Source organism: Genypterus blacodes, unplaced genomic scaffold (genome assembly GCF_046128005.1).
Source record: "Genypterus blacodes isolate CSIRO-AG114 ecotype Tasmania unplaced genomic scaffold, CSIRO-AGI_Gbla_v1 ptg000021l_1, whole genome shotgun sequence".
Classification (NCBI taxonomy): domain Eukaryota; kingdom Metazoa; phylum Chordata; class Actinopteri; order Ophidiiformes; family Ophidiidae; genus Genypterus; species Genypterus blacodes.
This window is the reverse complement of record NW_027466834.1, coordinates 7,231,463-7,255,718: the sequence shown is the minus strand read 5'-3', so window position 1 is coordinate 7,255,718 and position 24,256 is coordinate 7,231,463. Positions and strand designations below refer to the sequence as shown.

The window sequence follows — 24,256 nt, the reverse complement described above, 5'->3', positions numbered from 1 at the left end:
ACACACACACACTGATGTTGACCTCATGTACATATGCAGCAGACAAATACAACACATGGGCATTTTTTTAAAATTATACAATAATTTAATAAATCATTTGATATTAATGAGGTATTCAATATTTTCACACACACACACATATATATATTAAATCAGTTTGATATATTCTGTAGTGAAGCTGGTGTCAGATCCTGGTTAGAAAGCTCAGATTGAGGCTGTTTGGCACCTGCAGCAGCTCCAACGCCTGTGACGACGGGCAAAACGGAAACGTGACCTGGAAACGATAATCCGTGTCCAGCATCATGCTGGTGGAGTCGTCACGGTCCTGGAGCAACGCCTGTGAGCAAGAGGGCGAACAGGGTTAAAGGCAAGAGTAGAAGATGGACCAATAACTTCACAACAACATCTGAGAATCCATCCACAGGCCCAAACGGAGCTCACCTGAACTTTACGGACGAATGAAGATCCCACACGTTTCTCAAAATCATCAATCGGCGTGTAGGAGTTCAAAATCTTGACAATCTAAACAAATATACACATGAAAGCGTGTGAGTGTTGTTTGCCGTCACAGGATAAAGAATGTGAGCTGTAAGATGCAGAGTCAATCACCTGAACAGGGTTGAGTTCAGTGCATTTCTCATTGATCTCCCTGGCGTCTTCATCTGTAGATTTGTTGACCTGCAGCAGCCATGCAGCCTGAGCTAGAGGCCTCAGAGTGTCTATAGCATTAGCGCTTTGAAGCCCCTTCTCCTTCAGCCATTCCTCCAGGTAACTGATGTTACACCTAGAGGACCAGAGCGGCTTTACGTTTAGTTCAACATCTCAGAAAATCTTCTTGTTTCATCAAGTATCTCCCCAAAACAACACCGACCTGATTTGCATCCCCTTCCTGCAGGAGCACATGTCTTTGCGTAACATGATGTTGTTGAACGTGGTGGCGCCCACCAGGAAGAAGAGCTGCTTGACGGCCTGTCTGATGAGCCCTTCCTCCATGCCGTGCTGGCTCATGGTGGAGTGGAAGACGCTGAGCTCCTGCAGGATGGAGGAGATGGTGTGTGTGTCCGCCTCGTCGTAGATGCTGTTGGAGCGCTTCCTGAAACCCGACGGCTTCATGCTGGAGATCCCCTGTAAGCTCTCGTGCACCAACATGCCTGGAACTGATGGACAGAAAACACAAAGCAGAAAGGTTTACACACCATGTTGCTCGTGAAACAATGATGCCTACTGTGTGTGTGTGTGTGTGTCTGTGTGTGTGTGTGTGTGTGAAATACCAATAGCAGGCGTGAGGGACTTCTCCATGACTGTGATGAACTGATGATAGATATGTATGGCCAGATCGCTGAGAATCTGCCTGTGCTCGGACAAATCAAAGTTTTGCAGGCAGTTCTTCTTCTGGTGTGGAGTGCTGTGTTTCATGAACTCCTTTAGCGCAACAAAATAAAGTTAAAACATGCACTTAATGTGGCGTTATTAACAGACAACAAGGGTTAATCCATAAGTAGTCCTACCTCCTCCCCACTGTACTGCTTCAGACAGTTGAGTAACTGGTATGTGTTGGAGAGCCAGAATGACAGAATCTCAAAGTCTTTGGGGTGAATCTGAAAAAGAAGAATTGAGTGTTTAGGAATCCAGAGCGGTGAAGAGGCGTTCACTGACAGGGGCGGGACCTCACCATGATGACCGTTTTGATGGCGCGGATGATGGAGTTCATGAGAGATTTGAGTCTGGCGTCGTCGTTCAGGTAGTCGGCGTGGCGGACGCACATGAAGGAGACGTACGCCGGCAGACCGGGGAGCATGTTGACCACCACACCTCTGGGCTTCATGTCTATAAGGCAGATCATACAACATTCGCACAGGACATTCAATCACCCATTCCGTTATGATTGTTCCTGTTTATTCCTGCTCTGATTCACAATATTGTCATGCGTCGGAGGGGAAATCAGACGACATAATCTAACTAAATGAGTGAATTTGACAGATGAGACGAGTACAGACGGATACAGAACAAAGGCAGAATACCCAGGATGATGTTTTGGATGAGCCTGGACTCATCCTCTCGCTTGTATTCCAACATTCCGAGGTAATCTTTGGGATTATTGTCCACAGACCTTCCCTTGGCTGCTTGGGAAACAATAAAGGTTACAAACGTGGCAGACGAGTTCTGTTTATTAGACACACACACACACGCATGCACACACACGCATGCACACACACGTACATCAGCAGGCGGCGCTAACCTCTTTGCGACGTTTCAAAGCTCTTTATTTGCTTTTGTAGTTTCTTTATTGTTCTGTCCTTCTTGTCCAGCTGCTCCTCAAAGTCCTTGGAGAGAAGCGGAATGTGTTACTGTCTCTCTCGTGCACACACACACACACACGTCTCTCGTATTCACACACACGCGCAAACGTACACGCACAAACAGGCGCAGGCGCACAAACACACACACACCATGTTCTCAGTGGTTAGGCGCGAGGCCTCTTGTCTCAGTCGACCCTTGGACTCGCTCTCTATCAACTGCAGTCTCCTGAAGTGTTCATTCTCCTCCTGTAGCTCCTCTATTTTGTCTTGCAGCTCCCTCTTCACCTCTTCCAACTCTTCAGCTTGCTCCTTAAAATGCCTAAAATGCAGCACAAATCAGGTGACTGATGGCGATGGCGTTTGAGAAGCGAGGGGGGTGTCGGTGTGGTGTGTGTTCTTACCTGTGTTGTGCGTTTTCCTCTGCAATCTTCTTCTGAAGAACGTTCGTGATCTCCCGTGTTTTATCTTTGAGATGACATCAAAAAAGAACAAATGAAACATTGCCGCTTACAAAAGAGCTTCAAACTGCTTCAGAAATCTGCAAAGGTACCTTCTAAATCTCGAGTTTTCTCCTCTAAATCAACCTCCAGCTCTTGTTTGTGTCTTTGCAGCTCTGAAACCTGCAGCTTCAGCTCCGGTATCACCTGCGTTTCAAAGACAGTATTGATCGTGTTCATGTAGAAAGGGACGAATCTCCCCCAAAAAAAGGAAACAAAATGACCGCCAACAGCTTACGGAGTTGTCGCTGGTGAGCCTGGAGACCTCTTGGCGGATGTTTTCGTTGACGTTGGTTTTCTCCTGGAATAGGTTTTGCAACTTGCTGTTCTCGTTCTGAAGATGCTCCAGTTTCAGCTTCAGGCCCTCCAGCTGTGTCTCATAGTTGTCCTTTTGCTCCCTCTGGTGGTTTTCAAGGATTCTACAATCACAAATTGGAGAAAGAGGCTTCAGTCACATAGGAACGCAGCAGATTTGATTCATCATTTGTTATATTAGGTGGTGTGTAAGTGGTTGACCTGGTGGCTTTCTGAAGGCCGTCAAAGTTCGACATCAAATCTTCAGCTTCGTCTTCATTTGGAATAAGCCTGCATGGAAACGATTGAACGCTTTGATGAAAACGACGATGCAGAGTGAGCGAGACAGAACAAGAAGCAGTGAAATGTTGGACTTTACCCTGAGAGGACGTCTTCCTCCACAACGCCGACCAGGAGCTTCCTTGTCATTTCGTTCATTTTGGCTGCAAAGGAGTTCGAGGCGTCACAACAACAACAACAACAACAACTACTACAACAACTACAACAACTACAACAACTAAGAAATGGATACCTTTGGCTTGTTCTGACTGTTCCCTCATCGTTCGGTCCATGTTGTTCCTCTGGTTCTGCAGGCTGTGCAGGTCCCTGCGGAGCTCAGGTATGGCCTTGACGTGCTTGGTGAGCTGGATGACCTGATCCTGCAGGTCTGCGTTGACGTTTCTCCCCTCCTCTATCTTCTGCTGCAGGACGACTCGCTCCTCTTTCAGCCGTCGGATCTCCTCTCTCAGAGCTTCCACTTCCTTCTCCTGGTCCTGCCTCTGGATCTCTATGTTGTTCTCTGCGATTCTGAGGAGAAAAAGCCCAAATATGGTCGATGTCGGCTAGAACTGAGGTGTGATAATAAGAGAGAGAACGTTGCATATTTTAATTTCTTACTTTCTAAATCTGGCTTCGTTTTCTTTCTGCTCCTGAAGATTCCGCTTTATATGATCAAAGTTGTCTGTAAGAGTTGAAAATCCATCACGTATTTTTAAAAGAAATGACCACATGGACATCAGGTGGCATCTCAAATGAACATCACACCCTTTTACCTTTAACCCCTTTGGTGGAGAGGTCAAACTCTCTCTCCAGGTTCTGCTTGTCAAGAGCCAACAAGCTTAACTCCTTTTGAAGCTGAGCGATTACCTAGAGAGAAGAAGAAGAAGAAGAAGAAGAAGAAGAAGAAGAAGCTGAAGTAAAGCTCTGAAAGTCTTCTTCATGGATAAACTAAAGAGAAGCCAGACTGACCACACTGGCATCTTCTCTGGCTTTCTTCTCTTTGGCCTCCACTGACACCTTCTGGTTGGTTGACTTCTCCAGCTGTGCCTCCAGACTGTGAAGCTTGTCCATGCTTTGGGAGTGAGAGCTGGCCAGGCTGGTCAGTCTCTCCACCAGCCCTCGGTTCTCTTTACTCTGTAGGCGCAAAACCGGGACTCACACACACACATTCCTCTACAAAACAAGCCACAGCTGACTGAGAGATTCTGGATGCGTCACTTACCTGATCTTCAATCTTCTTCCTGAGCTGCTGCACCCTGAAGGAGAGCTGAACGTTGATCACAAGACGCCTCATGGTCTGAAATCGTCGTCGTGCCAACCAGGCTCTGGCGTACTTCTGTATCACCAAGGCTTTGTGCTCCTCCACCATCTGAGGGTGAATACGAATGATAAACATGGAGCTGCAGTGTTAGGATCAAAGTGAATGTTCTCTTTCTCTTACAGACCTTCTTGTACTTCTTCCGAGCCATCCATCCTCGTGTGAAGGCCTGGATGGTGATGGAGGACAAACGAACGATCTGGTAGACCTGCCTCATGCGGTAGCCTCTCCAATGTCTCTGGATCACCATTGCTGCCCAGCCCTGCTTCAGAGCTGCAGCGCTCACTGTTTTACTGAGAGTTCATAAACAAAACATACAAGAGTTAATATCCAAACCCGAACGTGAAGCTCGGTGGACACTGAGGACGCTTCCTCTCTCACCGGACTGTCCTCTTCCCGCGGACGTATTGCTGGAGGATGATAGCCGCCTCTCTCATGCGCAGGTACTTCCTTCTCTGGCTCCACCCGCGGACACGCTTCTGGATGGTCACGCAGGCTCCTCGGAGTCGGTCCAGACGCAGCTTCTCTAGATAAGCCACCTGGCCGGCTCGGAAGAAGATCTTAGTCCGTCCGAACTTGTACTGGTTTGAGTCCTGGAAGTGGAGCCGAAACGAATCAAAACGTCAGAGGAAAAGCAGAGGAATGCAGAGGAGCGCTCAGCATGATGGAGCGGTCAGGAAGTTCACCTGAATCAGCCTCTGCAGCACCGTCGTGCAGGTGTGTTTCTTGTCACTGAGGCCTGTTTCCTGATGGGTCATAAGGATGCTGTATCGGCTGTAAAACTCAATGTATGTCCACCTGCAACAACACAAAGCGCATTACCAAGTGTCAGCTCTGCATATGTGGAAGTGTGTAGTGTGATTGGAGCCAGCTCTCACCTGGAAGGGTAACTCTGAGCACTGATACGGATCGTTTCAAGGACTCCACAGGCTCGCAGCTGCTGCACCACCCGCCTGGAGTCATATCTGACACCAGGAGCGACACACGTTCACAAAACAAACGCACACGTTTCAATAACACTCAGGTGAACGCAGAGCCGATGAATCATTTCATCCGTACTCACTCGAACGGAAGCTTCTCGTCATTCGGCTTGATGCAGCGCACGTAGTGAGGAGTGGTGGCGTTCAGCGTTTCCATCAGCAAGTAGAGAGAGCTGCAGAACTATACCAAGACATGAACGCAATGTAGGACAGCAGTTAAGGTACAAGGCAGGAATTCTGTTATGACCTACAGACGATGGTAAATACTGGATAGGGACTCCGGTGGGAATGTTCAACCTTTCAGGAGAGACTGAATAAACTTGCTCACCTTATCACCAACGGAGGTTCTCAGCTGTTTATTGGCTGGCTTGACTCCAGGTCTGGCAGGCCTCACTTTGATGCCTCTACGGTTCACGCTGCTTCGCTCCTCCTCTTGGAAAAAGTTGGCCAAGAAGGGAAACTGATAACAAGTGGAAAAAAGGAATAGAAACTTGTTCAAATGCTCCACCCTGGCTTTAAGGCAACAGAATATCTTTGATTATGTTTCAGAGAGTGACTTCTACCTTACTGCCTCTCAGAACCTCCACCAGCTCCTCGTATAGGGCATCTCGGTTCTTCTCCAGAAAGCCTTTGCACTGATACTCCACCTGTTGAGGAGCATTTATAGAGGCGGCGTAAGCGTTTATAAAAGTAGCAGTGAGGACTAAAGTGATGTTATAAAGCAGAGGATCTCCACCTTGTCTGCAAAGTGCTGGATCACAAAAGCCTCATTGGATAACCTGGGTTTCTCAAACAGTGGGTTGGGGTCTAGGTAGTTGTACAGCTTTTGCAGCCAGCTTTGATCGGTGCCCTGAGGAAACTAAAGGAAGTACGAAATATGCATTTATAGTAGGAAAAGAATTCTTAAAAACACAAAATGCTGAATAAGTAATCATAATTATTACTAATAAGTTCAAATCTGATCTATCCAAACATACCAAACATTCTTCATCGAGCAAGTCAAGGATCCCCATCTTAGCTTCGATGAGATCTATGACCGGCTGGTTGTCATAGAAATCGATCAGCGTCCAGGGAATGTCCTCCTTCATGTACTCCTCCTGCTCCAGCTTAAACACGTGCTGAGCAGAAAGGACAACAACAAGAAGGTGAAGCCTCTGAGCTGACAGAGGAGTGTGACGGTGTGTGTGTGTGTGTGTGTGTGTGTGTGTGTGTGTGTGTGTGTGTGTGTGTGTGTACGCATTAAGGTGGCGTTGCATACCAAGTTGAACTGCTGTTGGAGCTTTTCATTGGCGTAGTTGATACAAAACTGCTCGAAGCTGTTAATGTCAAAGGTTTCAAAGCTGAGGAGAAAAGATGGAGTTCAGGTAAGAACGGAAATGAAAGAGGAGAGAGAATCGGGGAAGCAGCAGCAGGATGATGTCACTCAGATGTGTCTATATTACCCATAAATGTCCAGGACGCCTATGAAAGCGTGTTGCTTTCCTGGGACCTGTAGAACCTTGTTGAGCCTGGTGATGATGCAGGCGAACAGGTGGGCGTAGATCTGTTTGGCGAGGGCATCTCTGGCATTCACCGCCTTCTCCATGGGTACCGGCTTCACCAGCGTCTCCGCCACCAGGACGATCCGCCGGTGACACAGCCAACGCACCAGCTCGTCAGTACGTACGCCAAGCAACTCGCAGAAGACCGCCAGGTGAGGATCAGTAGACTGGAAGATTATTTTCAGTAATTATTTAAGATCTAATCAAGCACATGCACGAAAAAACTGTATTCATCACGAAGATTTCAGACTAACAGGAACGGATGATTTGTCGTCTCCAGAGTCTCTGATTTCCAAATTTCCCAAATGCAGAATAGCTGCCAAAACTTTGAACACCTGTGACTGGAAGTCGTCCTTCAGTCCTGCAGAGTCAGAGTGAGGAAACAGAATCATTAAGACATAAAACTACAAGGAAGAGAAACGTATTCTAACAGCTGCAGCATCACGTTACCAAGCAACGAGAAGGTCCGTCGTGTTTCTTCCAGGTCTTTTTTGTCATCCACACCTTCAATACTGATCTCCCCACCCATGCAGGTGTACCGGAACTTATCAGCACTTACTGCAGGTTAAAGGAAGGAACGTGCAGAATTGTAATCACATATATGTCTTTAAAGTCAGTATGAAACAAGTGTGTATGTGTGTTAATCCTGCAGAATAAAGCCTCTTTATAAACACTCACACAGTTTTAAGTTCTTGAACTCTGGCAGGTCTGCACAGGAACACATCTGGTAAAATATGTGGTAATTCCGTTCGTTCTCTGCCTGAAAGTGGCAGAATCCCAGTGTTATAAAGATACAGCAGCAGTAATATTACTCGTAATTTTCATTTTACAGGATGAGAAATACCTGGAAAATCACTCTGGATTTCTCGAGCAGATACGTCCTCATGTTGGCCCCGATGATCTGGTACTTCCTGTCAAAGCTGATCTCTGTATATTTCCCAAAGCGACTGCTGTTGTCATTCCTCGTTGTCTTCGCATTCCCTATTGCCTGCCAGAGAGTCGCCTCAAAGCTTCAGATATCACGTCTTAAATCATCACGACGTTCAAACAGACAAAAGCATTGTGTAACTGTTGGCTGTGTGCTGGAGGGATGAGAGAGGCTGTAATCTTTATGCTCCTCATCCAGTAAACTCATACCTCAGTTATGGGATTGGATGCCAGGACCTTGTCCTCCACACGGGTTTTACTGCCAGACTTGCTTACAACAGCAAAGTACCTCATAGCGTATCGAGCCGACACGGTTTTGCCGGCTCCAGATTCACCGCTGACGATAATAGACTGGTTCTTATGGTTTCTGAGGGGGTTAAATAAAAGAGTCACTAATCACTATACGGTGCATTTTCTGTGATGTCTGAACTTCTTATTTACCTGGCCATCTGTTTGTACGCCTCTTCCGCCACTGCAAATATATGAGGGTCCATGTCCCCCATGTTCTGGCCTGAGTAGGCATGAATGATTGCATCGCCATAGACAGGCAGCTGTTTGTAGGGATTTACAGCCACCAGTATAATACCTGAGAGGGAGAGGAAGTGACACACGCTGAGCCAAGATCACACACAGACAACAACCCAAACCTCTTTTGTTTAAACATTGCTCTTTTCCCAACAGTACCGCAGTATGTGTAGATGATTTTGGACTCCACAAAGCGCACTTTGAGGTTGTGCAGGACTGCAGGTTCGTGGAGGTAGCTGAGGGCGGTGAGGTCATTCTCCCCCACCAAGATGTCTGGGTTGCGGAGGGGAGGGAGTACTGGTTTTGCTGCGTCAACAGGGTAGTAGTGTTCCTTTACATGACACACAGATCAGGCAAAAGAATCAGGTCAGCTGTTGCGTCTCACCATCGCAATCCCTTCATTTGATTTATTACTAAGGTTTTGCTTACTGTTTCATCCTCAAGGAGCAACTCAAGGACATCATCGCCAAACAGAAAGTCTCTCAAGATCTCAGCTGATTTCCAAACATTCTCTTCATCTGGAATCCACACTCTGTTGTACTGAGGTGGCAGATTTCAAGAGTTAAATATCAACAAGTTACAATTATGAGCAATGATGTGGTGAGGGGAAAATTATAGGAAACACCACTACAAGTATTTCCTGTCATTTCAAAGTCAAACATGCCATTTGGAAACATAATCAAACTTTTTCCGTCTCTTTTTTCAAAGTTTACCGTTTAAATAAGATAATAGTATTTTACAAAAGTTTCCTAAAGTGTAGTAAACTGGGTGTAACCTCCACCTGTTCCCTGTAGTGTCTTTCCTGACTTTCCATATGTCTCAGATTGTGCAGTATATCTGCCGGGAGAAAAGTAAACAGCTTACCTCAGTGTACAGTTCCAGCAGAGCCATGTTTCAACATTATTGTTGTGACCTGTCGTGTTACTGTGTTTGATTTGTTATTAATACTGACGCTGAACTTTCCAGGTTACCAAATAATTCCCTCCCGTCGCCTAACAAATATTGGCACAGCACCAGCATCAAGTCAGCTGAAACGCAATTCTACTTCTTGTCACAAATTTCAAAATAAAACAATAATAAACGAAGGAAGGGCGAGGGAACGGAAACTATTTTTCTTTCATTACCAATGCTGATTCAAAAACTACATTTGATGCTTAAGTAAAACAAAAATCAACATCTTAATGCTCTATGCAGAAGTATGTGTTCGTAATGGACGACTTTTGCATTGAACAGATACTTTTGCGAATGACTCTATACTTTACTATTCCTTCAAAGAATAACATCTTTCCTAAACTCATTGCAGGCGTTCATCCCAATTTAGGATTTGATTATATTTCATTGTTACGATTTGCATTATAACTTTTATCATAATTGCGTCAATTATTGATTCATCTTATCTGATTATCAGCCAAATGCGACAATCCTGCAGCTTTTATTTTGAAGGCACACCCGCCCAGTTTCCGGCGCTGTCTCTCCTCTTCCTGGTCGGCTGTCGCATCGCACAACGGCTCACCTGCCGCGGACTTCGACTTGTTGGCTCCGCCCTCCCGTCTTGTGATATGAGCCCCACACGGAGGTGCGCTTGTTAAATCAAGGACCCGGTCAACAAAAGAAGCCGGATCCAAACCTCAGCGAGCGCCTGGCAACCACCACAGGGTCAGTGTGTCACATTCACAGTGATGTAATCACAGCAAGCAGGAAAACTATCTCAAGACCCGCGACCTGGTGAGGAAATGCACAGGAGAAAATGGTGGAAACTCCTGCAGAAGCTCCTCTGTCATTAGACGTGCCACCCTGTTAATTACTAATAATAAATATAATTAAAACTTTCTACATTCCCTACACACCCATGTGATCACCTCGAAGACCCGTGTTGGTTCACAACCCCTGAGAACTGCTGAGGTACAGGATGGTGACAAACATACGCACATGAAAAACACAGGAAATAAAACTGTCTAATGCAATTTTTTTTATTGTCCTTTCACCTTGTACTGACAGAAATATGGCCAGATCACTGCATACTAATGGTAAAATAAATACAAAAATAAGACACTGTCAAGAAATTTAATATCAGTTCAGATGAGCATCCAAAACGGTTCATAAATATAAGAATAGTTGAAGCTGAAGTCAAATAGAACGTGCCAGTAGTTCAGCACACATTACAGCAGCAAAGATCAAACTCATGAATGAATCATCAAATACTAACTATATATATATATCAGTGTACTAAATACTTAAAAGTGTAGCATGAGTGAGATGACATACTGAAATACTTACATGGTATCTTTGGTTTTGTAGGGATGAACAGCGAACGTACTGAGGAATGTAAACAGTGTATACACTTTTTTTGTAGTCTTACGATATACATATATGAAATCATAGCAACATGTAAAAGTTTGGTGAAATGTGATTTGGTTTGGTTTAGGGTCAAAGGTAAAAGGCTCTACATTCGCGCAAGGAAGCCAAGATTAAGACTAGCGGGGATCTGGATGGTCTCCAGGGCGACGGAGGAGGGTGTGAAGGGAAGACTGATGGAGAAGATCTTCTTGGTGTCTATCGTCAACATGGAGGACTCCACTCTGTCTTTCAAAAGGCCCTAAATCGCAGAGAGAGTGATGAAAGCAGATGAATGGCGTTATGACGTGGAGCACTACACACTGGTAATCTGGGTCGTTAACTGTCAGGCTACTCACTTGAATGGTTCTGATGAAAGAGGTCGACACTCTCTCTTCAAATTCAATGACGGGCGTGTATAAGTTCAGCACTTTCACAATCTGGTGAGAGAAGCAAGAATCGTCACAACAGAAGTGGACCTCCATCTCTGTATGTGCATGAACCTGATGTATCTGTGATGTAAGACCTGTGCGGTGGTGAGGGCGCTGCACATGGTGCAGATGGCTTCAGCGTCCACCTCCGTTTTCTTCTTGATCTGCAAAAGCTGAGCGGCCTGTACGAGAGGCTCCAGGGTCTCCTTGGCGCCGCAGTCGTCCAGATCCCTCTCAGACAGCCACTCCTCCAGCTGCCACACGTTGTACCTGCAGCGAGAGACGGACGAGCCGTTTGAGATCTCACTCCAGATCTGCGTAATCGTGTTCTTCATAAATTGCCTCAAAAAGAAGAAAAAGGACTTTAAGGTCTCTCCTGTACCTGATCTGCAGGCCTTTGCTCCAGGAGCACATGTCCTTCCGCAGCAGCAGGTGGTTGAGTGTGACGGCACAGATGATGTAAAACTGCTGCTTGACCACCTGCTTGATGATCTCTGCGTCCATGCCGTGCTGGGACATGATGGTGTGGAAGACGCCAAGTTGCTGGAGGAGGATTTCCACTGTGATGGCCTCCTCTGCGGCGCTCCTCTTCCTCGTGCCTGTTGGCTTGGACCCCAGGACGCCCTGGATGGACTCGTGCTCCAGCATGCTTGCCACTGCACACATGAAACAAATTTGAGGAAACGCTTCTGTTATTGTCGCACATTTGAGGAACTAAGAGCTGATAGTTATCACTAAAGAGATCATTCCAAGGCAGTGGCTGTGTCTCCGCACCAATCAGGGGCTGCAGCATCTCCTCCATGCGTTTGATGAGCTGGCGGTAGATCTGGATGGCCAGGTCACAAAACACCTGCTGGTACTCTGACAGCTCAAAGTTGGACAGGCAGTGTTCATTTTGCTTAACAGTGTTGTCCTTGATGAAGATCTATACAGAGGCGTAAAAGAGACCCAAAGTTAACTCCATGGTATGTATGTAAATGTTTCTATGTAAACAAAAGGCTGGAATCAAGATCCTCTTACATCATCCCCACTGTATTGCTTGAGACAGTGCAATAACCGGCACGTGTTTGCCAACCAGAACGACACCAGCTCAAGATCCTCTCCTCTTTTCTGTAGAATGGCGACATATTAACAATCACAACAGCATCTTCATCTTCATCTGCATAAAGTTATGTTTCACTCTATACTGCACCTTAATGATCCCTTTGATGGTGCTGATGGTTGAGTTGAGCAGAACGCTGGCTCTTTGGTCATCATCGATACTGTCAGCATATCGCAGGCACATGAAGATGATGTAGGCAGGAAGCCCGGGGATGAGGCCGACAGCTACGCCACGGGGCTTCAGATCTGGGAGGATCACAGCGTGATGTCATACTGATCCTATTTCCTCCATGCTTGAAAGCCGTTTGTATGTATTTATGAGATAACTGCAAAAGGCTGAAGCGTACCAACGACCAGGCTCTTCAGTAGGCGGCTCTCGTCTCCTTTCCTGTACTCCAGCATGCCTTGGAACTCCTTCTCCTTGCGGGTGATGTTTACAGATCGCCCGGGCACGTTGGTCACGGAGGCTTGACTCTTTTCTTTACTGCTTGCTAAACACAGCAAAGGCAGCAGGGTGAGAAACTATGGGATGGACTCTGTGTTAGAAATGACATATGACGCTTTCAGTGCAGCGTGTTTACCTTCAAAGTCCTCAACTTTTTTTAAGAGGAATTTAAGTTGTTTTTTCAACTTGCAAATGGTTTTGTCCTGTTTCCCCTTCTGATCCATGAGGTCCTAGAATTTTGGAAACACAAGAACATGTTAAATTAGTAAAGTGCAAACACCAATTAACATCTAAAATAAAGACAACTATTCATGAGCAACTTAAAAATGACTTTACAAATACATCTTTAATCTGTATTTGTTACTTAAAATAATAGCAAAATATACAAGGGACATGTTACAGGTACAGATCCATTAAAGAAGTTTTGATGAAGTTCTGAGAGGTGGAGTAAACACAGTCGTCGATATGAGATACAACAAAGAATCAAGGTTACCAACAGTATCCAGGTCAGTGAACTCACCAGGTTGTCGTTGGTGAGCCTTGCGATTTCATGATGCAGGCTGGCGTCGATGCGAGCGTCTTCGGGCAGGGAGAGACTCTGATCCAAGAACTGCTGCTGCTCCTCTTTCTCCCCCTTCACCTTGTGCACCTCCTCCCGCAGCTTCTCGCACTCCTCGCTATGCGTTTGCCTCTGCAGCTGCAGCTGGGATTCCAGAACTCTGTCGGAGGACGGATGGTTAGAGTTGAACTCATTTCACAGAATAAGTATTTATGCAAAAATGTGCTTCTTTACCTGTTGGTCTCTTTCAAACCTTCATAAGCCAACCACAGCTCCCCGTCTTCATTCAACGTATGCATGTCAGCGGATCTGAGGAAAGACACCATAGAATGTAAATGACGTCTTGATCCGCCAAGATTTAAGTTGGTGTCAGTGCGGGGAAAGCTCACCTGTCAGAATCTTGAAACGAAGGAGTATCACTGAGATCTAATATCACACCTTCTCCCAATGCAGAGTCCTAGAGAGGTCGGCGCAGAAGCAACACGTTCATTTGTATTTTGAATTCAAATGACACCACTAATAACTAAAGAACACACATTCTAAATGTAGTCGTCGTTCCCACCTTGTGTTTCAGAGCTTCTTGGCGGACCATGTGGGATCGGAGCAGGAGCACTTCCTCTTTGCGCATCTCCAGCTCCTCGTTGGAGGAGTCCAGTTGCTCCAGTAGGATGCTGTAGGGCAGCGAGCCGGGGGCAGGGGGCGCCAGAGCGCTACTCTCGCCCGTCAGAGAGTTCCGCAGCTCGCCCAGGTCCTGCTTCAACTTCTTGTTCTCACTCTCCAATTCGTGCCGCTGAGAGGAAAGAAAACCAAATAATGCCTCCATTCACCTGTCAGATTTTCTAAAACACTCTCCGGTATCGTTACTGTATATAAAGACGGTTCCAATGGTGCTTATGATTATTTTTGGATGGCAGTCGAGGGGAAAACGCTGCTCTTTCAAGAGTAAAAATGCGTTCTCGCTCCATAAATATGAAACTGACTAAGTCGTACCTTCAGTGCTTCCAAGTCCAGCTCAGCTCTGCCAACAGTTCTTTGCGTCTCCACCTCCTTAGAAAAAACACACACCATAAACTGTGAATGTGAGCCACAACTACAAATACTAAAACAACTGAACTCATCCCTGTGGTTATTGCATACTTTGGCCTTTGCTTGCTGGGCTTCTTCTTTCTTATCCAGTTGCTGCTGCAGAGACTGATTATCCTGCTCCAGTTCCTTCAGTCTTCTCTGGATCTTCAGGAGGACGGGCAGGTCCACCGTGGACCCCTGGGACTCATCCTGATAACAAAACACAGCAAATACTGAGAAAATTGTTCGTTTTAGTTTGTTAGATCCTTTAGTATTGGGACCATTGAAAGAATCTCCACATTATCCATCAGGATCAGAAGCTATAGAGTTCCATATAGCCTGGTGTATTTACCTCTGTGTGCACTGGGCTGTCTTCTCCCTCCACAGATCCTGAGCTGTGAGTAAACTCTGATGAGTCCAGGCTGTAATTGGAGTCTTTTCTCTTGTGGCCGTGTTTGCTTGAGCCCTTGTTGTGAAAGAATGCAGCGTGTTACAGAAGCAACCAATAGCCAGACCAACATTTGTTCCAACGACAACACAATTATCATCACATGTAATTGATAATCGACTCTTCAGTTCTTCAGAATAACAACACGTGTCCTCTGCTCTAACTCACACTCTCACTCCCTCGGTTATCCTCTTACTGTTCAACTGTTACAACTGCTACAATTGGAAGACTGAGGGAAGTCATCCTCACCATGCTGGGCTCCATCTCCTCTGTCAGGTCTCTGTTCCGCTCCTCCAAATGCAGGTACTCGCCCAGCAGATCTTGGTAGCGGGAGCGTTCTTCAGTCAAGTCCTTTTCCAGCTGTTTGGTGTTCTCAACATTGGTTTTAATCCCTAAAAACAACAGGTTTGCTTTGTTTATTTATGTTAAGTCGTGAGTGGTAAACAGTAATAGTTTGAAGCGGCTCGCTGCAGTACCTGTAAGCTGTTGAGTTTGTTGGTGGACCAGCTGGTTCAGATTATTGTTCTCATTGTTCAACAAGTTATTCTTCATATTTAGATCTTCTACAACCTGATTGTGAGAACAGAGAAAAGAATGTGTTCCTATCAAGTCCAGAAATTACAATAGGATGGGCAAAATATCATTCAAACATCATGAAACGCCCACAACATTGAACAATAATGATAATAAATATCTCTTTTGCATCCTGTGCTTATTCAGCCAGGCCATCATAGATATTTCTAATTATCTACACGTAGGACTTCTCAGTTCTGTCCTGCAAATTTGGGGCAAGAAATAGACACCCAGTTTCATCTGAGTCCCCATATGGACGAGTGGATCATAACAATCATTAGAAGGCAAATACCAGAGAAAAACAAGTCCACCAAAACCCTTCAGTGAGGACGGGCTTACCTGCGCTGTCTGCTCCTTGAAGGCCCTCGCCTGCTCCTGTACGTCCTCTTTCTCTCTGCGGGTGTTTTCCAGCTCCTTCTGAAGGAAAGAGAGCTGCTCCAGCAGCGAGGGGACCTTCTCCGCCGTGGCTCTAGCCTCCCGCTCTGATCCGCGGAGGTTTTCCATCTCTCTATCCAGTTTGACTCTGGCCACAGCCTGGGTCTTCTCCACAACACTCTGCCTCTCAGTGAGCTCTTTGTTTTCCTTATGCTGCAGGGGGAGACGCACACAACTGCTGTGCATGTGATTCAACAACTGCCAGTGACAACATGTGCCTCTGACGACTTTCAGAGGCCCTACCGCATACTCAGAATGATATGACTCTACATTGACTCACACAGCACTCACCTGCTCATTGATCTTATGCTGCAACTGCAGGATCTTGTTCTCCATGCCGAAGTTGAGCTTCTTGAAGTGCTCCACAGAACGTGCCTCCACTTTTAGCTTCTTTAATTCCTTCTTGGCCTTCAAACGGCGTACGCAGCTCTGCAACAGGACAATGGCCTCCACGGATCGTCTATAATGCTGCCTGGCCAGCCAGCGTCTCACCCACTTCTGGATGACCACAGCACTGTGGTCATACAACAACTGACAAAGGAACGAAAACGTCAGCAACAAGTGACTGTGATCGGTGTGACAAACTAAGAACAATGACGTCCATCGTTAACTGTTCTTACATTCCAACTGCCAGACAATTTCATAATTCATTTCCTCCACAACGGCTGTCAAGCAGTAAACTTAACTTAAGCTGGTTCCTGTCAATGCAGTTGATAAAAACCAGTGTGAGTCTATTCAAACTGAGGTGGTGAACGAAAAGGCTTGCTTGTAACTTCTATATTTGCTATAGAGCGGTGATCTTAATGCAAAAATGGCAACAATTCTATAAACATTTACTTTGGAAACCAATTGAAGCTCAACACGGTCATCTTAAAAAGGAACTTAAAAATCTGGTTTTAAGCAGTAAACTAGCTTTACTGTGGTTTCAGTTGATTACCTGATGGTACTTCTGCCTGGCGATGCATCTCCTGAAGAAGCACTGGATGATGATGGCTGCAGACCGCTGCTTCTGATAGTGTCTCCTGGCCGCCCACATACGCACGTTACGCTGGAGGACAACAGCTGCTCTGGTCCACCGCAGGAACGTAACATAACTGACAGGAAAGATACATGTAAGTGAAATATGTTACGTCCATTTTGTTGTATATGGTTGTTTGACGTCTCCACTCACCGTCGTGCCTGGTGACCCCGCACATGTTTCTGTATGGTGATGGCCGCCTCCCTCATCCTCAGGTACTTCTTGCGGGCCAGCCAGCAGCGGATGGTCTTCTGAATGCGGACACAAGCCATACGCAGTTTGTCCGAACGCAGCTTCTCCAAGTAAGCCACCTGGCCGGCCCTGAAGAAGATCTTGTTTTTGCCGAACTGATATTTTTCCTGATCCTACGAACGAAAAAAGGCACAAGTTGATACATGTTAGCCTCTTTATAAAACAGAATTTCAAAAGAGATCAAAGATAGACAGAATCTCTTGCTTGCTTCCACTGAACAATTCAAACCCACCTTTATTAGCTTTTCCAAGACATTTTTGCAGGTCTGCTTTTTATCAGCAAGAATATCCATTTGCTTTATTAGGACCCGGTAACGAACAAAGAATTCTTGATAGGTCCACCTGCATTATGTAGGGCAAATAACGGAAATTGACCTTAGTAGTTCTATGGGCTAACATACTGCAACATACTGTAAGTAGTGTATATGTTTGTACAAGCTGATGGATTTAATTTAAGGTTCTCTGGGCCCTGAGCTCTGTACCAGATGCGGCTGTTGATATGCTACCTAGATGGGAAGCCTGCAGCAGAGATCCGGATTGTCTCCAGGATGCCACAGGCCCGTAGCTGCTGCACGGCTCTCACAGGGTCCAAGCTGGTTAAAAGAATGCATACAAACACCTTATCAAAAGGATTTTTTCATTTTTGGTACAATTTCCCACAGGCACAGTATTCCACTGTTTCACACGTGCGTGTTGCAGAAAATCATGTTAAGCAAGCAAACAAAGTCCTCCTGCTCACGTGAATGGGGCTTTCTGGTCGTTTGGCTTGATGCAGCGGACGTAGTGAGGGGTCGTAGCGTTTAGAGTGTCCATCAGCAGAAGAAGTGACTGTCGAAACTGAGTAAATACAACAGAAAATCCAGAAAGAATTAGAATGTATTTCAATACACTACCGCATGTACACAGTATAATAATACAGTATACTCTCTTATACTCTCACCTGCAGTCCCACAGTCTTTTTATGTTCCCTCTGTGCGTGGCCAGGCCTTCCACTAACTGGGGGCTTGCTACTAGAACCTGCAGCTTCATTCTCACGGAACAGCATCAGCAGCAATTCAAACTGGAAAGGAGTTTTGGAGTGAATTAAAATGTCATCCTAGAACAGCAGGTGGCAGTGTTTTCAACTCAACGTCACTGAAAGGGTGTATTTCCTCCAATAGTTTTGGCTGCACAATTCTAGGGTGTGTACCCAGACCAACGCAAAACACAAAACACAATGAACTGTAATTTGTTGGGGGTTAAAGGATGGTGATGTTAATCTTCTGCTGTGATTTAGGAGGGTCTGGAAATGAGCTGATAAATAACTGGAAGCGGCGTTATTGCACCTTGCTCGTTTTCAGCACATTTATCTGCTCCGGGTTGACTGTGTCCTTGTTTTTCTCCAGGAAGCCGTCACACTGGTACTCCACCTGAGAACAAAGGGTCGGGTCACAGCACTGCTCCAGGAAAACGTTTCTTCACTAAAAGAGCAAAGGTCTTATTCATGGCCCGCGGTCTGAAGCAGATTGATTAGCTCTAGTTTAATAGGTGGAATTATCATATATTTGTGGTGAAAGCATGAAACCTCTGACTCGTGACTCAGTGAAGACTAAGCAATTATAGTTTCGTCACACTACACCTTCTTGGTGCGCACTTAGAAAACATTAGTCATGCGGCTGAGCTCTATCCGGGCTTATCTGAGCTACCTTGTCTGCAAAGTGGTGAATGATGAACGCTCTGTTTGATAATCGTGGCTTCTCAAAGTGAGGATTCTGCTTCAGGAGGGTGTTGTACATTTTCTGGGCCCATGTGTCATCGGCGCCTCTGGGCATCTACGGAAAGGAAAAAAAGAGCTGGCACATCAGTTAGTCGGAGTATTACTCATATCCTCCGGGCGCAGACTGCTGGAGATCCTGTGCTAAAAACAGAGCCGGTGGAAAACACAATATTTTACTTTGCACTCCTCATCCAGAAGGTCTAGAACGCCCAACCTGGCCTCGATCAGATTGATACACGGCTGGTTGTCGTAGAAGTCGATCAGGGTCCAAGGGATCTCCTCTTTCATGTACTCCTCTTGCTCCAGTTTGAACACATGCTGGAGGGAGCAAAAGCCAAAAACATCACTTGCTTATACATTGTGACAACAGAATTAAGATGTTAACAGCAGGAAAAGGCAAACACACCAGGTTAAACTGCTGTTGGAGCTTCTCATTGGCATAATTGATGCAAAACTGTTCGAAACTGTTGATGTCAAAGGTTTCAAACCTGAAAGAGATGATTAAAGTTAAAACAGGAAGTATCTTGTGTGGAACATGAATAGACAAAACACAAAGCCACAGCCAAAAAAAAAACGTACCCATAAATGTCAAGCACACCAATGAAGGAACGTTGCTTCGCTGCAGACTTTAAGGCCTTGTTAATGCAGCCAACAATCCAGCCAAACACTCTGGCATAGATGTGCTTAGCTAGGGCGCCTCGGCCATTGACTGCAATCACTTTGGGGACAGGCTTGACAAACGTTTCTGTGGTCGTCTGGAGCTTCCTGTGACAAAACCAGTGGGCCATTTCTTGATGGGGCACGTCCATCAACTCACAAAACGCCAACAGGTGCTTATTGTCTGGCTGGAATACATCAAAGTTCAAGCAATGAGGATTTGAGAAAAGCAACTCACACCAAAAAAACACACAAAATACTTGGCTTTCTGGATAAGTTGAGCAATAATCAGTATTTACCAGGATGGTGCATCTGTCTGCTGACTGCTCTCTGATTTCCACATTGCTAAGATGAAGAAGAGCTGCCAGAATTTGGAAAAGTGCCATTTGATCATTCTCACCGATACCTAAAATACAAAACAAACAAACTATTAGACATCAATCCAGTCAGTCGCACAAGAAACAAGGACTTTACATGCATACAGCACTGCATGTTCAATACATAAACATGATAATTATTGACTCGGACGCCGTACCCAGCAGTGAGAAAGCCTTCCTGGTGCCACACATGTGTGCGGCGTCGTTCACTCCGTCTATAACTGGGCTCTGACCCTGATTAGTACAATGGAAGTCATCGGCGCAACCTTCAGATATTAATGATACAAAAATATGGCATATGGCAATTTATGACATCATCTGTTAAGAGCTCCTCCAAACAAAAACATTCACTCAGTTAATTAAACAGGAGGTTAGAACAGAAATAGTGCTGAATCAGATTTTTTGAGGGGGGGTTACGTACCCAACTTGAAGCTTTTAAACTCTGGTAAATGTGAAGAAGCACACAGCTGGTAGAAAATATGATAGTTCCTCTCTTCATACGCCTAAAAATAGTGTGGACAGATTAAAAATGTGTAGTATCAATGATAGTTGTTGTGTCTGGATACTTGCCTGAATTAAGTAAAAAGACTTTGGCATAATTAGTTAAAAGAGTACTGGCAAAACTATGTTGTCTTATATGCTGTTTATATCTAAGGCACAGATTTCAGAATCAAACTCACCTGAAACACGACTCTAGACTTTTCCAGGAGGTAGGTTCTCATGTTAGCCCCGATGATATGATGCTTCTTGTCAAATCCGATCTCAATGTATTTCCCAAATCGGCTGCTGTTGTCGTTCCTTGTTGTTTTGGCATTCCCAAATGCCTATGAAGCAACAGCGAAGGCTGCTGATGATCTTTGTCATAATACCGTTCCGTCTTTTTTGTTTTATAAGGTGCCGGTCTTACCTCCATGATGGGGTTGGAGGCCAGGACCCTCTCCTCCACGCTGGCCTCACCAGAGGAGCCGCTGACGGTGGCAAAGTAACGCATGGCGTACTTCGCAGAGACCGTTTTGCCGGCGCCAGACTCTCCACTTACTATGATAGACTGGTTTCTTTCATCTCTGAGAGGAAAAGGATGACAAAGAAACAAAATAAGAAACCATTAGCTTAAAGGGAAATACATACTCCACTTTATATTACATTTAAAGTGAAAATGTCATGATTTTGTACGTGGCAAACCTGGCCATCTGTTTGAATGCTTCCTCTGCAACTGCAAATATGTGTGGGTCCATGTCCCCCATGTTCTGCCCGCTGTAGGCGTTAATGATGTCATTTTCATAGATCGGCAGGCTCTCATAAGGATTGATGGCGACAAGGACAATGCCTGGAAACCAAACATACACTTTCAAAGTACTGCATTCACTCATTACAAAAAAATAACAGTAACCACTCAGTATTCAGCGTTTTCAAGTGTATTTATGAGCCCAAACAGCAGTATGTGTTCCTTTAAGGACAGCCTACACTACAATAATCACTATAGTCAGATCAGATTATGTCAGAGGACAGCGAGCAGCACTCCAAAGTCTACAGTGACGGTGATAGTGTGAGTCAAAGAAGAAGCTCTTTACCACAGTACGTGTAAATTAACTTGGAGTCGATAAAGCGCACTTTGAGGTTGTGAAGGACGGCAGGTTCGTGCAGGTAGCTCAGAGCTGTAAGGTCATTTTCTCCCACCAGGATGTTCGGGTTTCTTAGTGGCGGCAGATTGTTGGTTTGAGGGTCGATTTTGTAATTCACCGCCTAGAAAAGATTCAAGATGTTAACTCACTTATCCATAAGGAGAGCGATGGCAGAAAAATGGCACAAAAACATAATAGTGGGCATCAGTTACAGTTTATGTTAACGCTATCTGGCAACCACGTGAGCCGGGCTTGTTCATGCTCGGACTCGATAACATCTCGGCCTCAATTCCATGCCTGGACTGCGTGTCCGAACTCGACATCATAGCTGCAGGTAGCAACAGCGCTGAGCAAGCATTTCTACATCCCAGTTTGAAAATGTTCATCTCAGAGCACAAACATTCCAGAGGCTTTTTTTTGCACTTTAAAAGTTTTTGCAGTTACCAACTGATGCATAAACGTAGTTTGTCTTCACTCGGAATCCCAGTATAACAAACATCACAGCTGCCTTCAATAAGTCTACAGCTCATGGAGATTTGTGAGCTGTGATTGCCAGTGAATGCAGAAAGGTATGTGTGTGTGTGTGTGTGTGTGTGTGTGTGTGTGTGTGTGTGTGTGTGTGTGTGTGTGTGTGTCGGTTCTCTCACAGCGCCATCCTCTAGTTGCAGGGCCAGTATCTGATCCCCTGGAGTGTAGTTTTTGATAAGTTCTGCTGACTTCCACACCTCAGCAGCATCTGGGAGCCACACACGGCCATACTGATGGACACAGAGGGGAGCATCATGAGTGGAAGACAGCAGGGGGTTTAGGAGGTCCCTCCTCAAGAAAAGATTAAGGTATTCTACTGAAAACTAGGCATATTCACATCATCATCATCATTGTCAGCATGAGCACATTTGTGAAAGAAGAAGACTTTGATTAAACGCACTTTCTGCCGACTCCAGAGTGTGTGTGTGTATGGGGGGGGTCACATTAATTCAGCGGTTCTCAAACTTTTTCTTCCCCTGGGGGAGTGGGGTACACTTGCCGGGGACACGATATTAAACCCGGCACCGTTTGTTGTTTTTGCGCACGTGGGCGCCGGGAACGTCACGGTCGGGGGGGGGGGGGGGGGGGGGGGGGGGGTTGACGATGACGTTGCCTGGATTCAAGTAACAGAAGAAATAAACAAATGCTAATGATACAAATATAACTATTTTACAAGGTAGTGAGTCCTAATTTACAAAATGTACATTTACAATATAGACACGGGGGTTAAAATATTTCTGATATGCTCGGTTGCGTACAGGTCCTTGCATTCTTAGTTACAGGGGGCGCGAAAAACTTCTGATCTAGAAAAAGGGGGTCGCGAAAGAAAAAGTTTGAGAACCACTGTTTTAAGAGGTAGGGCAGGCGAGGCTTGAGTTAAGTTTGGATTTGGATTTAAGTATTTCTGTTTCAAGATATTCGTTGATGTGAGGATGACCAGGAAACTGCCACTGCACTTGAACGTATAGAATCCAACTGAGAAAATTCAGAAAGGGGGCGTGTCACAAACTTTCACAGGTGATATTCTAACAAAGACTTCTCATAACTATAACTATCACTATTATACTGGTATTAGGGGGGGGGGGGGGGGGGGGAGTATGGCGTCAGGCGTCTCTCTCTATGGAGATGCTGTAGCAATCTGACGTCATGAACGTCTCTCTCTCTCTCTTGCTACACGTTACAGGAAAGAGGTGTCCAGTCCAACTGCCAGTCATCTTAACTTTTGGTTATTGTTGTGTTTTTTTATTTACGTTTCGCCTGATCTTAAGCCCTTAGAGCTGTAGTGGCATGAAGGCTCTTTCAGGAGGAACTATAGCTGTCATGCTTTTAATGTGGAGGGGCACCAGACATCAAAGAGGCAGAGTGATACAAGGAGGCAGAGTTTAAAAGCAATGAAGAATATCATAGAAGTTGTAAAGACACACATACTAGCACACACACACACACACAGACACACACACTTAATCTTGCCCAGTTAACGTTACTTCGCTTACCTTAGAGTAGAGTTCACTGGCAGCCATGTCGCTCACAGTCGCCCGCTGAGCGCTCACAAACTTCCTGTAGACGCAGGGAACATTTTTGCGGCTCTCACTCCGGGAAACTCGAGGCAGACACGGAGCTTTGCGGCTCCGCTCTGCTCTCCGCTGGGAGGTGTTCCACAGACTGGAGCACAGCTGTCACTGCGCGTCCACACACACTCACACGCACGTCCAGCTCCTAAGGGACTCGTGCGACCCCTAGCGGTCACGACGGGTATATCACGCCTGCTCAACAACATCCCAAGATAAGCAGCTTCTACAGTAAATAAACACATCCTATTATCCTTACAGCTATAACGACAAAGTTGGCAACTTAGTTGGTAAAATTTACATACATAAATAAACTTTACTATTACAATACATAGACAAATTGCTACTTTGTATCCATTACCACTTTACTACTTCAGTGTAGACTTATTAGCTCATTACAATGATGTTGGATTAGTAATTAATTTCC

The 24,256-nt window shown here is 45.5% G+C and overlaps 2 protein-coding genes across 3 annotated transcripts; both read right to left on the bottom strand.

The window, feature by feature from the left end:
* Positions 1–99: 99 nt before the first annotated feature.
* On the bottom strand, positions 100–9,667 carry myo5c (myosin VC). Of its 2 annotated transcripts, none has more exons than XM_076142481.1 (40): positions 9,526–9,667; positions 9,091–9,201; positions 8,821–8,992; positions 8,578–8,722; positions 8,347–8,503; positions 8,054–8,197; positions 7,888–7,969; positions 7,660–7,767; positions 7,464–7,570; positions 7,111–7,376; positions 6,927–7,008; positions 6,646–6,786; positions 6,405–6,527; positions 6,232–6,315; positions 5,997–6,128; positions 5,752–5,849; positions 5,567–5,653; positions 5,375–5,486; positions 5,070–5,281; positions 4,816–4,981; positions 4,593–4,739; positions 4,340–4,504; positions 4,144–4,237; positions 3,989–4,052; positions 3,624–3,898; positions 3,471–3,534; positions 3,314–3,382; positions 3,036–3,216; positions 2,851–2,944; positions 2,702–2,765; positions 2,451–2,619; positions 2,240–2,324; positions 2,022–2,123; positions 1,673–1,827; positions 1,509–1,598; positions 1,272–1,422; positions 872–1,157; positions 610–784; positions 442–522; positions 100–337 (listed from the first exon to the last, which is right to left on the bottom strand). In XM_076142481.1, exons 1-40 carry the CDS (start codon positions 9,550–9,552, stop codon positions 185–187), a joined length of 5,220 nt encoding a protein of 1,739 aa, XP_075998596.1. In that variant the 5' UTR covers positions 9,553–9,667; the 3' UTR covers positions 100–184. The 2 variants fall into 2 exon arrangements, with proteins under 2 accessions (XP_075998596.1, XP_075998597.1); XM_076142482.1 differs by having other exon boundaries at positions 2,022–2,120.
* A 1,427-nt stretch (positions 9,668–11,094) lies between these two features.
* On the bottom strand, positions 11,095–23,923 carry LOC142992079 (unconventional myosin-Va-like). The gene is made up of 40 exons (XM_076142370.1): positions 23,755–23,923; positions 22,381–22,491; positions 21,683–21,854; positions 21,294–21,438; positions 21,019–21,175; positions 20,792–20,935; positions 20,533–20,614; positions 20,270–20,377; positions 20,034–20,140; positions 19,657–19,922; positions 19,484–19,565; positions 19,255–19,395; positions 19,007–19,132; positions 18,647–18,730; positions 18,262–18,381; positions 18,061–18,158; positions 17,828–17,914; positions 17,555–17,663; positions 17,224–17,435; positions 16,990–17,146; positions 16,344–16,583; positions 15,957–16,205; positions 15,521–15,614; positions 15,294–15,436; positions 14,949–15,062; positions 14,669–14,806; positions 14,522–14,578; positions 14,094–14,321; positions 13,921–13,988; positions 13,766–13,840; positions 13,493–13,691; positions 13,109–13,202; positions 12,875–13,018; positions 12,619–12,773; positions 12,447–12,536; positions 12,201–12,351; positions 11,809–12,082; positions 11,522–11,696; positions 11,355–11,435; positions 11,095–11,257 (listed from the first exon to the last, which is right to left on the bottom strand). Exons 1-40 carry the CDS (start codon positions 23,779–23,781, stop codon positions 11,105–11,107), a joined length of 5,457 nt encoding a protein of 1,818 aa, XP_075998485.1. The 5' UTR covers positions 23,782–23,923; the 3' UTR covers positions 11,095–11,104.
* Between the last annotated feature and the right edge of the window lie 333 nt (positions 23,924–24,256).